This window comes from Nelusetta ayraudi, unplaced genomic scaffold (genome assembly GCF_046127955.1).
Source record: "Nelusetta ayraudi isolate G7.1 ecotype Tasmania unplaced genomic scaffold, CSIRO-AGI_Nayr_v1 ptg000231l, whole genome shotgun sequence".
Classification (NCBI taxonomy): domain Eukaryota; kingdom Metazoa; phylum Chordata; class Actinopteri; order Tetraodontiformes; family Monacanthidae; genus Nelusetta; species Nelusetta ayraudi.
This window is the reverse complement of record NW_027466280.1, coordinates 40,579-56,947: the sequence shown is the minus strand read 5'-3', so window position 1 is coordinate 56,947 and position 16,369 is coordinate 40,579. Positions and strand designations below refer to the sequence as shown.

Below are 16,369 nucleotides of genomic sequence, written 5' to 3'. Positions count from 1 at the left end.
CTGAGCTGTGTGATACTGATGACCAGGAACCCCGTCTGGGCTCCTCCTGGTCCCAGTCCATGTCCTGGTCCTGGTTCTCCCTTGGCACTGGCCCTGGTCCTGGTCTTGTTCCTAATCCTGGATCAGCAGGAAACACAATGAGGAAGACTTTCAATCGCTGAGGCAGCTGGACCGCCAACTGGCTCCACCCACCGGACATTTGATTGGTCCTGTTGTCCAATCACCGTCGGCTCGCACAGGTACAGTGTGGAGGCGGTTTCCTGATCAACAAGTGATGCCCTCTAATGTCAGAACCTGGAGCTACAGCTTGTTCAGTGGTGACTGAACTGTCCCTTCAGCTCTGCGCTGCCCTCCTGTGGTCTTCTGGGAGGAGCTCTGGGCAGTCCTGTGGTCTTCTGGGAGGAGCTCTGGGCAGTCCTGGGTCTTCTGGGAGGAGCTCTGGGCAGTCCTGGGTCTTCTGGGAGGAGCTCTTGGCAGTGACGCTATTTTCCAAGTGTGATGGCGTCCACCAAGCCGCTCCAGTTGTTCAGTGCTTCAGTAAATGTTGGTTACAGTCAAGGTTCTGTTCCTGTGGCAGCAGGAAGTTGGTGATGAATGAATGAATCGCCTCTTTGTCCCAAAGTGCCCCCCCACCCCACCCCTTTTCCCCGACGACCCTAAAATAGGGAAATTTTATGCAGTTGACCTTTGACTTTCCCGACTCGGTGTGTGTGTCTGAGAAAACAGTGAAATGATGACACTTGACACTGCTGCCGCCTGCTCGTGTCTGGACTGCTGGGTCACAGCGCAGCCTTGTGGCAGTCAGCAGGCCGGTCCAGGCTGTTTATTGCAAGCTGTTCAGAAAAACAATCTGTCATCACAATCATGTACTGACGGTACAGTAACACAGTGTCTGCTGGAAGCTTTTCAGCCAGAACCAAGAAGAGAAGCAAATGTTGAGCTCTGAGGCGCCCCCAAGTGGACAAGTAGAGAAGCTCAGAACCCCAAAACACACCATCAGCTGTCCAGTCCACCGCCTCCAGTGATCGAGCACCAGCGTGATGGACTTGTTTGTTGTTTTCCGCAGCAGCTCCTTTATTTGGAGACAGGAAATAATGTCTGTGAAATGATGAGGGATCAGCTCCAGATGTTGCTGCTGCTGCACACACAAACACATGGACTCACAAACACACACTCGTTTAAAAAGACATTTGGACAACAGGCTGGACCCTCACAGTCTTGCTGCTGCACAACAACCGCTCTGTCTTCTGTGTCGGGGGACCTCGGCCAGCTAGCGCTTGCGGCTAACAGCTACATCAGCCTCAGTCCTCATTAAAGGCAGGAGCACCAGGAGGAACCTCCTGTGGAGGCTCCTGGATCATCAGTGTGGAGCCGATCTGTTGAAGGTGTGTGGAGGAGGTGAGTGGACCAACACAGTGATTCATAGAATCACACAGTGGTGTATGGCCACTGCAGCCACTGTGTGTGTGTGTGTGTGTGTGTGTGTGTGTGTGTGTGTGTGTGTGTGTGTGTGGCTTTCTCTGCTTCTCTGGAACTTTGTCATTGAACAACTTGTGGCTGCTGCTGCTGCTGCTGCTGCTGCTGCTGCTTGCTGCTGCTGCTGCTGCTGCTGCTGCTGCTGCTGCTGCTTGCTGCTTGCTGCTTGCTGCTGCTGCTGTTGCTGCTGCTGCTGCTGCTGCTTGCTGCTGCTGCTGCTGCTGCTGCTGCTGCTGCTGTGGCCTATGGACAGCAGGACCTCAGAGTCCCTCTGGTCAGTGTGGTGTTCCTGTTAACTGCCTGGCTGTGTTCCGGCTGAGTCCCCCTCTGGTTCCTGATCGCTATCTGCACACGAGGACACCGAGGCCCGCGGATCTTGTTTCCCACAAGGCTTTGCTGGATCCTATCACCGCTGAGAGCCGCGTGGCTGCGGACTTTGAAGCTGAGCGCTGGGGATCAGAGTGCATGTTGTGGGTCGGTGTCAGCGCGCTGCAAGCGAGCAAAGCCTTGAAGTTGCTCAGCGTGACCCTGGTGATGGTTCTTCAGACTGGGGAGGACCGTCCAGCCCACTGCAAGTTCTGTCCCAGGAGGACCTTCAGCGTCCACTCACCCGACTGAATGAAATGCAAACTGAAGTTAGAAATGAGTTAAACATGACATCAGCATTTCCTATTCTTCCTTATTTTGAATTGGTAATCTCGTTTGCATTATTTCTAATTGATTGGGTAAAATACTTTGGTGCAGACTCACCTTTGTGTACCTCTTTAGTTCCCGTAGCTTTGTTGGGTTTCTCACTCTGCCTTCAAGCGATGTGGAGGGCCAGTGTGCGATGAACAACGCTACGTGATCCTATTTTCTGTTCAATATTAGTCTTACCTGATAAAAACAAGCGTGTCCAACCTGTTAGCTGGCCGTCCTTGTTCTGGTTTGAGATTTAAATAAGTTCATAACAAACTTGCTTTAATAACAAAGTCTGCTTTAATAAATGGTAGGAAAAATATTATGAGCAGTTTCAGCAGCATCCTGTTTGTCCTCTGGGGGACCAGGGCTGGGCCTGGGTCTGAAGATGTTCTGGTGAACCTGCTCCTGACTCCATGTTTGAACCATTCATCAACTGTGATGCAAGTCTCCACCTTTGGAGATACAGAACTGTGTCAGGTCAGAGGTCAACTGTGGGACCTTCTGATGATGTCTTCATCACCTCAATCCGGCTTCTCCTCACACGGGAGGAAACATCTCCACCCAATCAGAGCTCCTCACACGTGAGGAAACATCCCCATCCAATCAGAGCTCCTCCCACGTGAGGAAACATCTCCACCCAATCAGAGCTCCTCACAGCTCTGTTGTTGTTCAAAGTGTTGAGCTGTGGAGCCGCTGCTGGAGACCTTCACCCTCATAATGATGCCCTGAGGCAGCGGGTCCAGAGGGCAGGGGTCAGGATGAAAGGTCAAGCTCCTCACTGCACAGATCACATGACCCGTCCTGTCTGAAGTTCTACAAAGATCTGGTCTAAGCTGTGTTTACTCTGACAGGTGCAGTTTTGCTCAGGCGCTGGTTTTGCATGAAGTCAAACATTCCATTTACAATCACTGTATATATCTGAAGAACAGCGTTCCATGCAAATATTCATATACCGAAGGGAATTTCACTCAAAGGGGAGAATTTTCCTTTTGCTAAATCAAACAAGTCAACTTATATATTGTGTGAATGGTGAAACACAAAGTTGTGTAGTTGCGTTTTTTTCTTCTGCTCACAATTCTGTCTCGACGTGAATGCAGAGTGATGTTTCTTCACTCATGAACAAAGTGGCTTCCAAGCTGCCCAGCTGCACCAGAGGCTGTTTAATTAAATAAAACAGACTGTGACATTTCCAGAGGCGTGGAAAAGCTTGAAAGAGTGAACTACTTAAAAATTGATGATTGTTTCAAAAACACCGACAACTACTGCACAGATACATGGACAGTCACGTTAGCTTTGCATGTCACACAGCTGTGGGGAAAGTCATTTCATACATGGAAACCAGTGACTGGTGTCTGGTGGAGGAAGGATGGAGTTTGGCAGCATCTGTGGGTTGGTGCAACACTGCCCCCTAGTGGAGACAACTGTGGGGCTCTGCTGGAGCTTCTCCCGGCTGTCACGTGATGAAGACAGAGCGACACCCTGAACAAGTCGCCACTTCATCACAGGGTCACATAGAAAGACTAATTAACCACTTGCTCGCACACACACACACACACACACACACACACACACACACACACACATACACACACACACGCCTACGGTCCATTTACAGTAGAGTTTCCAATTGGCTTCACATGCATGTTTTTGGGGCTGTGGGAGGAAGCTGGACAGTCTGGAGAGGAGGAGGAGGAGGAGGAGGAGGAGCAAGAGGAGGAGGAGGAGGAGAAGGAGCAAGAGGAGGAGGAGGAGGAAAAGGGGGAGGAGCAAGAGGAGGAGGAGGAGGAGGAGGAGGAGGAGGACATGCAAACTCCACACAGAAAGACCCCAGGCCCAGAACGGAACACATGACCTTCTGCTGCGAGGTGGCAGTGCTCACCACTGCACCACCAAGTCACCCCTGGGAAACTCAGGACCTGGTCCTGGCCTGAAGGCTGCTCCCACCTCTCCCGGATCCCCCTGGATGTCCTCGGCTGGGTCAGCCCTGCTGGTCTGCAGTGCTGCTGGGGAATACTGCCACTCTCCTGGTGGCCTCGGACCGGCGAGACTGGACTCTCTGAGGGCTCGCGGTCCTCTGGCGGTCGGGCCCACGGGTGTCGGTCCTGCTGGGCCGAGCCCACCGCGTGTCCTGCGCCGCACCCCCAGGAATGCGTGGACTGTCTGCGTCCGAGCGCTGGGTCTTGTGGGCGGAGCTCGCCCTGAGGAGGCCGTCCCGTGTGGTGGGACCTTTCCTGGCCTTCCCTGCAGGTTTGAGCTCTTTGGAGGAGAACTTTTGGTTAGAAGTGCCGTACTACCAACCTGTTGAACAGTCACACAAGCCTGTTGTTTACCCTGCGGTCGATATTTAGATGAGGGCGACAGGAAGTGGGTGGCTTTAGCTCTCTCAGACTTCCTGTCTGAGTTTCGGCTCGACGTGCTCTGAAGCTCTCCTGCCGGGGACGGAGACTCCTCCGGAAGGTCGTCCTCTGCTGATGTGTAGTCCCAGAAGACCTTGGAGAACTGGAGGTGCTTCACGCAGAGCACCGTGTTTGCTATGATACTGGAAGACAGTGAGGCAGGTCAGATGAAGGTCCCATCTCCGGCCAGCAGGTTTGCGAGGCTCACCTGCTGTCGTTGAAGCGCACGGACAGTATTTGGTGGGACTCCGTCTCCACCTCGATCACTCTCAGACAGTAGCCCGTCAGGAAGTTGAACACGCGGATCTTCCCGTCCACACAGCCGGTCACCACTCGGAGGTAGGCGAGGGTCAGAGATAGAACCTCCCTGCAGGAGGCCAAAGGGGACACGGGTCAACAGCCGCTCGCAGCCCCAGCGACTCTGCGGGGAGACACCCGTACTTTGCGTGCCTGAAGATCTTCAGGCAGTGTTTGGCATCGGATTTGACACTCCAGGCCATCACCTGACCGTCACAGTCCGCGGACAAGAAGTGCCACTCGTCCAAGAAGAGGCACCGCACCGATACCTGGTGGGCAGTGATGATCTGGAGGGAGGGAACGGAGTGGATCGACGGCTCGTCCTGATGCTCACGGTGGGCCGGAGACGGCCGGCAGCCCCTCACCCTGATGAGCGATGCTTTCTCCATGTCCCAGACTTTGATCAGGCCGTGATCACAGCTGCTAAACACTCTGGTCTCATTGGTCTTCACGCACTTGACAGCGCTGGGATGCTTGAAGTGGTATTCTTTTAAATCCCTTCCTGTCTGCAGGTTCCACACTGGCAGAGTGGTTCCATGCATCAGAAAACACACAGGAAACGGATGAGAAAAGTGAAATACTGCAATATCCAAACAGGGCCAAAATGTATCAGTACTGACGAGTTCTCATTGATGTTTCCTATAAGGTTCCTCCGAGCCACTTGAGGGCAGCTAAATATTAGTTTTAGTTGAAGTCAAGGGTTAGCACAGATGGAACACACGTTGATTGATCATGTTAACCAGACGTAAAGAAGGGAAGCAAACTGTTTTTGACTGTGCTCCAATTTACTTTTTGTTTGGTGATGTTCACTTTAATCGTGGGCACAACGTTCGTGTCATTGACATGTCTAAACTCCCATCAGCCCGCAGTGTCTCAATATAGCACTCCGTCACTACAGGCGCCAATGATTTAACTGCCCCGCTGACCTTTGACCAGACGGTCTTTAGATCCTGACACCAGTCGGTCACCGTGTAGATCCAGACAGTTGACGGTGCCGGTGTGTCCATAGAGCGCCATCACACACCTGTCCGTCTTCAGGTTCCAACATCTGCAGGAGCAAAGTGTCACCACTGGTGGGAGTGTTTGTTTACAAACTACCAAATGGTCCTCGACATTCTTGGACCTTTGCTTGTCGCCTGCTGTTTCACCACTCCGTAGATGTTAATACGTACGTCGTCTCAATAATTGGACAATATAAGATAGGAAGAGAAACACATTTTTTTAAATAAAAAATACCGACTCAAAATAATTTACTGGTACAACGGCGGAGCCGAATTTATTTCATGGCAAACAACTTAGCGTTGGATCGGAACAACCACAGCACCTTCTGTTAATGAAGCGACGGTTCACTATGATGCCGACTACATGAAGCCCAGAACCCACTGCAGTGCACAGGCGCCGCTGGTGTAGTGGTATCATGCAAGATGTTTTTGCACCGCCCAACGAATCACTGCTGCACTGCAAGTGTTGAGATTCAACCCTAAAAACAGAACTTTATGCAGAACGTAAATCGTTTGTGTAAAGTGATAAGTGTCACGCACGCTCGCACTAATACGCCTTCTGTGGGCTCACAAGCATGAATGTCTTTCCCATGACTGAGGTCAGCATGAGCAGCATCCAGCTCCCCCCCCCTCACCGGATGCTGGCGTCAGAGCTGGCGGTTATGGCCAGGTCCCGGTCCTCGCACAGCAGAACCTCCCTGATGATGCCGACGTGGCCCTTCATCACCCGCAGAACCTTGGTTTCGGAGCCCAGGCTGAGAAGATGCACCGCTCGGTCCTTGGAGCCCACGGCCATTAGCGGCCCGCCTCTGTAGTCCAGCACGCGATGGAGGTCCTCGCTGTCACACATGCACAAGCTTCAGCACTGTGGTCTCTGTGGGTGAAGTCACCGCGGCCTCTTTCAAACAGGAAGTGACACTCACACGTCAAACACCACTTTGGTGTAATAGGGGCTGCAGTAAATGTTTCGCTCTTCCATCTGCACCGGCGTGGTCTCCACGTCGGAACCGGGACTTTCAAAGAGCTCAAACTATCACATGAAAAAAAACATATTTCAACTGTGGAGTTTGAGGAAAACCCGGCCTGTGGTTCAAGGCTGGGAGTGATTCATTCACCTCTGGTGAGTCAGGATTCTTGTCTGGTTCACCGTCATCACCAGTCGGTACGGGCACTTCCACAAAGTTGGCATAGGTATGACTGACAATATCAATACCTCTGTACTTCTACAATGGAAATTAGCAGTCAGACTTGTCCACAGTCAAATATGCTTTATCTTCTCCTTCATTGTAGTTCTATTCTTCTCATCTTCAGACGTTCCTCACCTTCAGTATGGTTTCAATCTGCTCCTGGAAATTCCTCCTGAACTTCATCTCCTCCGAGATGTCGTGTGCAAGGTGCTGCCAGTAGCGACAGACCTTCTGACAGACCTTCAGCGACTGCTCGTCCAACAGACCTGTTGGGTGTTAGGTGTACGTTGTTTCCCGTGTGCTAAGAACAACCAGTGAGGCGGCGTTACGCCGGATTCTTTTACCCATTATCCTCTTTGACAGGTTGATAGGGAGGCAGCCAATGAAGTCTCGGTAGCGGCTTACTCCACACTTGGACTTGGAGGACCCTGGCCTGACGCCGAGAGTCGGCTGCTCGGGGTCCTGGGCACATGGATCACTGACTGAGGGTGGGACGGAGATCAACAGATCAGGATGAAATGTTAGAACTTGAGTCAACAAAGTCAGAAAACCTCCCTTTTGTCGTTTTCTGACTTTGTTGACATCTGGTGGCGATTATTGAGAACTGCACCAATGCGACGTTCGTGTGTTTGTAGTTACCGCCAGATGTCAGAGGAAGCCCTCGCTGGAGTCTGGCCAGCAGGACGCTGCTCAAATTAACGACCACGCGTAAGAGCTCCAGGTCACAGCGTGAGAAGATCCGGAGCAGGTAACCCGTCTTGACCAGGTCCGGACTGTCGGAGAACCAGTCCCAGATGCCGGTGACATCTGCTCCTAGGGGGGTCCCGTCCTGACCCCGCTCTGAGCAGAGGGAGTCCCGAGGAGAGCGCGGGGTCTCGGATCTGGCGTAGGTGAACAGGTTCCACAGGACCAGGCCGAGCGCGGACAGGACTTCCTGCAGCACCTGGACGTCCCTGCAGCGCAGGATCAGCTCCAGGACGAAGCTCCTCTTGAAACTGTCGGACAGGGTCCACAGGCAGTGGGCGGAACCGGGCGGCTCGGGCGCAAACACGCACGGCGGACACACCCCGCACATGTTGGGACATCTGCCCCCCCTCACGCATTTTACGTCCCGCACCGAAAGGCTCGTTCTGAAATTGGTGGACGTCATTCCGAAGTGGACCTGGACCGCGTCTTGATGAATCCACTGAGGTGAGGTTCTGAACCAAGACCACCGCTGGGCTGCAGCTCAGGTCCTGGATGTTCGCCCAACGACTCGCACTGACGAGCTTTGGGCTTTTTGAGTGACTTTTATCTACGAATAAAGCGTTTGACGAGTCAGGAGTGAAGCATGGGCACGATGACAGAGTTTGTCGCACACTCCTCTGGAACCAGTGTGTGATTTGAGCGGCTGCTTCCTCCTCCCTCCGCGGTTCTCCGGGGAAATCAACAAACAGAGGAAGCATTCAGTGGGTCGCCAGGGCGACGGACTGCATGGGTCCCAGCAGGGTGGATGCTTGGGTCCGCCTGGTAGACCCACTTTACCTGAGCCCGGGGATTTCGTGGAACACTGACGAATAAAGTCTTATGTCGTGTCATGTCGTGTCATGTTGGCACATTCAAAAACAACCTCAGGTGACCAAAGGTCTGCACTGATCCTCCAGAAATGTATCGTTTCAAACAAACATATAAACGGTGCTGATGTCATAAGTTTCTTTCTTTGAGTTTTGCTTTACGCGTGAGCCGGTGATTGTAAATATAGCCATGAAATATTGTGCACGAATGAATATTATGGCAGCAACCAGATACCTTTGTTTCTATTGCTTTGCTGTAGCCGTTAGTCAGCGTAGAAATGAGCGTTGATGAGGTGCGGCTTCACAGAAGGCGTATTAGTGCGTGCGTGCGTGCGTGCGTGCGTGACAGTTATCACTTTACACAAAAAAAATGTACATTGCGCATAAAGTTCTGTTTTTACGGTTGAATGCTAATGTAAATGTTATGTTGCGGTGCAAAAGTGATTCGTTGGGCGGTGCAAAAAGACGTGCGCCGCCCGGGAATCGAACCCGGGTCGCAAGAATGGGAATCTTGCATGATACCACTACACCAGCGGCGCCTATGCACTACAGTGGGTTCTGGGCTTTATGTAGTCGGCATCATAGTGACTCGTCGCTTCATTAACAGAAGGTGCTGTGGTTGTTCCGAAACAACGCTAAGTTGTTTGCGATGAAATAAATTCGGCTCCGCCGTTGTACCAGTAAATTATTTTGAGTCGGTATTTTTTTAATGAAAAAGTGTATTTCCCTTCCTATCTTATATTGTCCAATTATTGAGACGACGTACGTATTAACATCTACGGAGTGGTGAAACAGCAGGCGACAAGCAAAGGTCTAAAAATGACGAGTACGATTTGATTTCCTTTTTTTTTTTCTTTTTTTTTTTTAACAAACAATCCACACTCCCACCAGTTGGCGGCTGTATACAAACAGCCAATGAACGCTTGCACGGAAAAAGCAGCAGAAGAAGAAGAAGCAGCCGACCAAAGGGGAAGGAGAGTCGCGTTTGTTCTTCCGGGTTAGGAGATTCGGGAATTTTGAAAGTGTCGCTGGTGTTTGTCGTTGGCCTGACGGAGCAGTGAGTGTTGTGGTGTTGTGGTGTTGTTGTGTTGTTGTCACTCACACGGTCGGACTGCTTCACACAACCCCGTCACTGCGTGTGGACTTTGCAGCGCCGAGTGTTGCGTTTCTCTGTGTAACGCCACTGTTCGGACACCTGTGGCGGGACAGGCTAGCTAGCCGCTAATGCTAAGGCGGTCCGGACCGAACCGCACAGTTGGACTTTATTGCGGCCGGGCTGAGCCACATGCTCGCTGCTTCTCAGTCATTCCGCCCTGAAGTCCGGGGTCCATGTCGGACACAGGCGCCGGCGTGCAGTGGGTCGACACCGCCGAGGAGGAGGTGGTGGTGGTGGTGACGGAGGACGACACGGCAGCAGGTAGGCTGGAGGGTCCCGAGGCCGGGCCCGGGTTCTACCTGGGCAGTCACTGGAGTGCTCTGTCCTATCAGTGGGATTTAAGTCCCGCCTCACAGGTTGTGTTACTGTTGTATGTTGTGTGTTCTTCGAACAAGATGAGGAAGATGCTCAGGAAGTAGAGACACATCATCACTTTTATACATGTGGGCGGAGCTCCGGAGAAAGATTACAGTGGAGACTGATGGGGATGAAAATCAAACAATAAACTAGAAACTCCTGATCTTCATGGGACGCTGCCTGCCAAGTCCAGGTTCTGGGTCCAGGTCCATGTTCTGGTGATGCTGCAGTCGACCCCAGTTGCAGCCTTTATTAATCCTACACTGGCTAAATTTGCGTCATAACAGCAACCATACAGTAGAAAAGGAAACTGGGGATTTTATTGATTAAGAAGGAATATTTATAGACTGAGAAGGAACAAACAAGATGTTAGCATTAGCATCTTTTTACAAGTTATATACACACTATTGACAAGAATGAGTGTTTTATTGTGCCTTTGTGGAATGCAAGTGTGTGAGAAGATGATTGTGACTGTGTGCACTGTGTTGCCCACGATGGATTTGCCCTTTATTATCCAAGTTTATTACTATTTTACATTTCACCACTTGGCATTAAATGAAAAACAGACAGTGAATTTTGATTGCTTTATTATTGTTATCATTATTATTATTATTATTGTGTAAAAGGGAGGTGATGCTTGCTCCCCTTGACGTCCCTGTGCAACTGCCTGACATTTCATTAACTGGCTGAGCTGCTTTGAGGCTCAGCTGCAGCTCTCACTGCAGATGCAAGTAAACAAAGTCACCGGTGAACACGGTAGCGATTTGATCCCCGACACCGCTCTGGTTCGTTGATGTTCTGTCCTCTGTCTCAAAGTGCTGCCGGTCCTGGAGCCGTCTGCCGCTGCCGCTCCGATCCAGAAGCTGCTGGAGACGGCCGTGGCTGACGGGGGTGTGGCCGAGGCCGAGGGGAACTTCTGTAAGGAGGAGGAGAGCTTTTCATCCCGCCGTGCTCCCGCCTGGTTCTTCAGAACTCACTGTGAATAAATCCTGCCGCCTGCGTGCTTTCCCTTCCTAGACTGTGAGGAGTGCCAGGCGCTGTTCCAGGACCAGAACCAGGACCAGAGCCAGGTCCAAGATGTTGACTCCACCAACATCACCGGCCCCTCTTTTGTTCTGGACTTCCCTACGGACCTGGGCGTCCCCCAGCGGGCCCTGCTCAGTCTCCCCTACGGCCTGACGGTGGGCCGCTCCAGCGTCCCCGGTGCCGGCGTGGGCGTCCTGAACCACGGGCCAACGGTGTCTCCAGGGATGCACTTTGGACCGTGTGAAGGAGAGCTGAGCACGCTGGAGCAGGCGGTGGCCAGCGACTTCTCCTGGGAGGTGAGCAGAGGAGCTGCTGAGGCCTCCACCACTGCTGCTGCTGCTGCTGTGCACACAGTACACACACACACACACACACACACACACACACACACACACACACACAAATATGTGTATATATAACATCAAGTGACATCGCCGCAGACCCCTCACACCCAGGACAGGGGCTTTTCAAACTCCTCCCCTCTGGTGGAGCAGACAGCGGCTCAGCACTCACAGCACTGACAGAGACTCAGAGCAGCTGCTGTGCAGGAACCATGCTGCCACTGCACCTCTTTGCAGTGCTCATACTGCACTACTGTTTAGCTCTTAACACTGCTCTTTACATTACATGACAGTACATTACAGTACCCGTCTTGTACATTTCCACTCGACTTTTCTTTTTCTGTTCTTTTTATTTTATTTTAGTCACAGGGTTTACAAAGTGTAGACTTGTATGTATTTTTTATATTTAGGTATTGTTTAGGCATATGTGCACATTTAACAAATACTTGCAGATATACATATATATACATATATATATATATATATATATATACACTATGTAGACTTGTATATAGATCCTTATTTTACTCCACCGAGTTGCACATTGTTTACTTGTTTACCCTTACTTTTTATTTATTCTCTAGTTGTTTTTGTTTGTTTGTTTGTTTAGTTTTTTTTAAGTAGTAGAACAGAGAAAAAACCAGAGTCAAATTCCTTGTTTGGCCTGAACAAACCTGGCCAATAAAGCTGGTTCTGATTCTATATATCTATAGAATCAGAATCAGTGTATGTATATACAGTACAAACGCATTTATTTTTTGATGATGATGATGAAGAGGAATTCTTTTTGAAAGACTGACCTTGTTGCTGGGCAGATCTGCAGAGGCCAGGATGACTACGAGTACTTGGACGCTGCCACTGAGTCGCACTCCAACTGGATGAGGTACCGACCGTCTCGGGGGGGGTTTTTGTCTTTCTGTCACATTGCTGCCACGTGGGAGTCGGCGCTGACTCACTTACCCACAATCCTCCCCGGCAGGTACGTCAACTTTGCCCGCAACAAGGCTGAGATGAACCTGCTGGCCGTCCAGTACAGAGGCAGCATCCTGTTCCACTGCTGCCGCAGCATCGGCCCCGGGGACGAGCTGCTGGTGTGGCCCAGCCGCCAGCTGCTGCAGCTCTTCAGCGCCACCTGGACTCAGGTGTGGCTGATGAGGCTGAACGCCAGAGGTGACCTCCGACCCCTCCTCGCCCGCTCCAGCCCCTCCCTCCCTGCTGTCAGAGCGTGCAGCTAACCTGCTGTTGTCTTGCTGCCTCCTGTGGTGTCTGCAGAGAGCGGCTGCTCCTCCAGCGCTGCTCCGGTCTTCCTGTGTCCCTGCTGCCAGCTGACCTTCACCACCGAGGCCTTCCTGCAGCGCCACGCAAACACCTTCCACTCACAGCCTGGCGGCGATGGCGGCGAAGGCGGCGATGGCGGCGGCGTCTCCAAAGAAGAAGAAGCCGAGGTTTCGGCCGTCACCCTGGATGACTCTGCAGCGCCGCAGCAGCAGCAGCAGCAGCAGCAGCAGCAGCAGCAGACGGCTCCGCCCCTCGACCCCCAGGAGTCCAACACCTGCAGCGACTGCGGCAAGATGTTCAAGCAGCTGCCGCACCTGCGGCGCCACCAGCTGTGCGTCCACTCCAACCAGCGGCCGTACTGCTGCCCGCAGTGCCGCCGCAGCTTCAGCCAGGCGTCCGGCCTGGTCCGCCACCAGCGGGTCCACCGCAGGCGGGCCAGGGCCGGCCCTGGTGGCCAGGAGGAGAACCGCGACTCGGCGGCGGCGGAGGGAGCCGACGGGAGCGACGCAGCGCCGTCCCGGGTCGGTTCTGACTGCGGCGGGAGCTTCGCCGGCGACGCCTCGCTGAGGGAGCACCAGGACCTCACTTCCTACGTGTGCACGGCGGCAGGCGACCCGAGCGAACGGCTGCAGCACCACCCGAGTCCAGGCGGCGGCGCCGGTGCACCAGCGTTGAGCTGCGAGCGCCGCTCGCTGGCGTTTCCCTCTGTGGACGAGCTGCAGCGGCACGCGGAGGAGCATCAGTCGCAGTCCGAGCAAACCGAGCCAGCCCATCATCATCGTGACGGGCCGTCCGCCGGTTCTGATCCCTCACTCGGCCCTCAGAACCAGGTGGAACCCACCCAGACTCCTGGTCCAGAGCGCCGACCTCAGCGACTCCGAGCCAAATCCAACGTCTCCGCCGTCACCCAGCTGATCGCTCCCAAGAGACGAGCGGCGGCGGCCAAGAGGTCGCTCAGCCACTCTGGCTCCGCCCACCCCGACTCAGGCTCCACCCACCCCGACAGCAAGCCGTCCGAGTGGTTTAGCTGCAACCGCTGTCAGTGGGCGTCCTCGGACCCGGACGAGCTGAAGAACCACAGCTGCCCCTCCCAGCGCCGCCACCAGTGCTCCCAGTGCAGAGCCGCCTTCCTCAAGTCAGGCGCCCTGAAGAGGCACCAGCAGGCGGCGCACTCGAGCAGCGCCGCCAAGTCCTACAGCTGCGAGCGCTGCCGCAAGAGCTTCAGCACCCCGAACAACCTGAGGCAGCACCGGAGGAGCAACAGCTGCGTCCGCTACCACTGCACCTCCGAGCTCTTCTCCTGCCCCCACTGCCAGTTCTCCTTCAACCTCAAGAGCTACCTGCTCAAGCACCTCAAGAGGCACCACCCGGTGGAGTACCTGGCTCACTGCGAGTCTGGCGACCCGGCCGAGCAGCTGCAGGACCAGGAGCAGCGGCAGCAGCAGCAGCAGCAGCAGCAGCAGCAGCAGCAGCAGAAGTACGAGTGCCCTCACTGCGCGCTGCGCTGCGTCAGCGCCAAAGAGTTCAAGTCGCACTCGTGCTTCCAGCAGGTGAAGGTCCTCTACCTGTGCACCGACTGCGGCAAAGGCTTCGCCAACCACTACGGCCTCAAGCAGCACCAGCGGGTCCACACCGGAGAGAAGCCCTACACCTGTCCGCACTGCGCCAAGGGCTTCTCCTACACCGGCCAGCTCACCGTGCACCTGCGCACCCACACCGGCGAGAAGCCCTACCTGTGCACGCACTGCGGCGAGAGCTTCCGCCAGTCGGGCGACCTGAAGCGGCACGAGAGGAAGCACACGGGCGTGCGGCCCCACAGCTGCCCCGAGTGCTGCAGGAGCTTCAGCCGGCCGCAGAGCCTGCGGGCGCACCAGCTGCTGCACCAGGGCCAGAAGATGTTCAAGTGCACGCAGTGCGGCAAGAGCTTCTCCCGCAGCTACCACCTCAGGAGGCACCAGCAGAAGGTGCACCTGTAGGCCAGGAGGCACCAGCAGGAGGTGCACCTGATCCAGGAGGCACCAGCAGGAGGTGCACCTGGTCCAGGAGGCACCAGCTGAAGGTGCACCTGTGGTCCAGGAGGCACCAGCTGAAGGTGCACCTGTGGTCCAGGAGGCACCAGCAGAAGGTGCACCTGTGGTCCAGGAGGCACCAGCAGAAGGTGCACCTGTGGTCCAGGAGGCACCAGCAGGAGGTGCACCTGTGGACCAGGAGGCACCAGCAGGAGGTGCACCTGTGAACCAGGAGGTGCAACTGTAGGCCAGGAGGCACCAGCAGAAGGTGCACGTGGACCAGGAGGCACCAGCAGAAGGTGCACCTGGACCAGAAGGCACCAGAAGGTGCACCTGGTCCAGGAGGCACCAGCAGGAGGTGCACCTGTGGACCAGGAGGCACCAGCAGGAGGTGCACGTGGACCAGGAGGCACCAGCAGGAGGTGCACCTGGACCAGGAGGCACCAGCAGGAGGTGCACCTGTGGACCAGGAGGCACCAGCTGAAGGTGCACCTGTGGTCCAGGAGGTGCACCTGGTCCAGGAGGCACCAGCTGAAGGTGCACCTGTGAACCAGGAGGCACCAGCAGAAGGTGCACCTGGTCCAGGAGGCACCAGCAGGAGGTGCACCTGGACCAGGAGGTGCACCTGTGGACCTTCATGTCAGTGAGTCTTTCCTCCTCCTCTGCTGCGTCATCGTGTGGTGTGAACTGCAGCAGTGTTTCCATGTTCCAACAGAGAATCTATATTTATGGTATATGAAATATTTTCACTGCTAGTTATTTAAAATGCTTCGAGGACTTCAGGCGGCGTTTCATTGATGTAAAGAGTCTTTCCTGAGAATGTGAAGGTGGCTGGAAGACAATAAAAGAGGAGCCAGGCACCATGTTGACCATTTATTCCACAAAACATACAATGCAAAGCGTGTGCACTGTACAAGCCTTAACATTATGAAAATACTCATGACCATGCCTGCTTGACTTTGTCTTGGTTCTTTAGTTCCTGCTCTACAGTTCTGTCACTAATCCACCCCCCCTCCCCCTACCCCTCCCCCCCCCGTTAGCTCAGCCTCGCTGCCACTACGTTATAAATACCAAGTCAAATTGAAATACTGGGCTCTTGAAGCTGCACTGTACAAACATACTGGTCTACCAGTCCACACAAACAAGATTTATCTTCTCCTGCTGAGATGTGCTGAGGTCTAAAACCCGGCAGTGTTTCTTCTTCTCCTTCTTCTTCTTCTTCTTCTTCTTCTTGTGCTACACAACCAAGGTGTCCAAGCGCAGCTGCTGGTCGGAGACGCGCCACCTTCTGGCGGCTCGGGGTGTTTGTTTGCTGCTGGTTACGCCGGCCGTGTCCTTCAGGTCTTAGTCCAAACCAGTGGTCCTAACTAGCACCAGTTACACAACATCCATCAGCAGGGGGCGACGAAGAGGGAAGTGGCACGGCTGCCGCTTAGAAACGTGGAAAATAAAGACGCGCGCGCTTCTGAAAGGTCGCCAGCAGGTAGCGCTCAAGGTTGGGTTTCGGTCCCGCAGGCGCGTCACTTCCTGTCTGCAGCTGGTCCACTTCCTCACCACCTAGAATATACAACAGGCCCCGCCCCCTCCCCCGCACTCCCCTCCCCTCCCCTC

The 16,369-nt window shown here is 54.0% G+C and overlaps 2 protein-coding genes and 1 non-coding gene across 4 annotated transcripts; 1 reads left to right on the top strand and 2 right to left on the bottom strand.

Annotated features, from left to right (window-relative positions):
- Positions 1-3,511: 3,511 nt before the first annotated feature.
- On the bottom strand, positions 3,512-8,305 carry fbxw10 (F-box and WD repeat domain containing 10). The gene is made up of 12 exons (XM_076016640.1): positions 7,678-8,305; positions 7,383-7,520; positions 7,174-7,304; positions 6,967-7,074; positions 6,775-6,881; positions 6,487-6,690; positions 5,777-5,898; positions 5,216-5,370; positions 4,995-5,137; positions 4,762-4,920; positions 4,488-4,696; positions 3,512-4,413 (listed from the first exon to the last, which is right to left on the bottom strand). Exons 1-12 carry the CDS (start codon positions 8,186-8,188, stop codon positions 4,136-4,138), a joined length of 2,265 nt encoding a protein of 754 aa, XP_075872755.1. The 5' UTR covers positions 8,189-8,305; the 3' UTR covers positions 3,512-4,135.
- A 754-nt stretch (positions 8,306-9,059) lies between these two features.
- trnag-ccc (transfer RNA glycine (anticodon CCC)) lies at positions 9,060-9,130 on the bottom strand. The gene has a single exon. It is a non-coding gene; the product is annotated as a tRNA-Gly (tRNA).
- A 413-nt stretch (positions 9,131-9,543) lies between these two features.
- Positions 9,544-15,715, top strand: prdm9 (PR domain containing 9). Of its 2 annotated transcripts, XM_076016631.1 has the most exons (9): positions 9,544-10,008; positions 10,921-11,022; positions 11,122-11,426; positions 12,287-12,354; positions 12,451-12,641; positions 12,744-14,752; positions 14,815-14,993; positions 15,104-15,149; positions 15,378-15,715. In XM_076016631.1, the coding sequence occupies exons 1-6, from the start codon at positions 9,921-9,923 to the stop codon at positions 14,723-14,725; spliced, it is 2,736 nt and encodes a 911-aa protein (XP_075872746.1). In that variant the 5' UTR covers positions 9,544-9,920; the 3' UTR covers positions 14,726-14,752; positions 14,815-14,993; positions 15,104-15,149; positions 15,378-15,715. The 2 variants fall into 2 exon arrangements, with proteins under 2 accessions (XP_075872746.1, XP_075872747.1); XM_076016632.1 differs by lacking the exons at positions 15,104-15,149; positions 15,378-15,715 and having other exon boundaries at positions 9,567-9,648; positions 14,815-14,881.
- Positions 15,716-16,369: the final 654 nt, after the last annotated feature.

Coding starts and splice junctions, on each gene's coding strand:
- fbxw10 (XM_076016640.1), bottom strand. CDS start 8,188: ATGACGTCCACCAATTTCAGAACGAGCCTTTCGGTGCGGGACGTAAAA. Junction 5,138..5,215: donor AGAAAGCATCGCTCATCAGG/GTGAGGGGCTGC, acceptor CCCTCCCTCCAG/ATCATCACTGCCCACCAGGT. Junction 4,414..4,487: donor ATCTAAATATCGACCGCAGG/GTAAACAACAGG, acceptor TCTCCTCCAAAG/AGCTCAAACCTGCAGGGAAG.
- prdm9 (XM_076016631.1), top strand. CDS start 9,921: ATGTCGGACACAGGCGCCGGCGTGCAGTGGGTCGACACCGCCGAGGAG. Junction 10,009..10,920: donor GGAGGACGACACGGCAGCAG/GTAGGCTGGAGG, acceptor TCTGTCTCAAAG/TGCTGCCGGTCCTGGAGCCG. Junction 12,642..12,743: donor GATGAGGCTGAACGCCAGAG/GTGACCTCCGAC, acceptor TGGTGTCTGCAG/AGAGCGGCTGCTCCTCCAGC.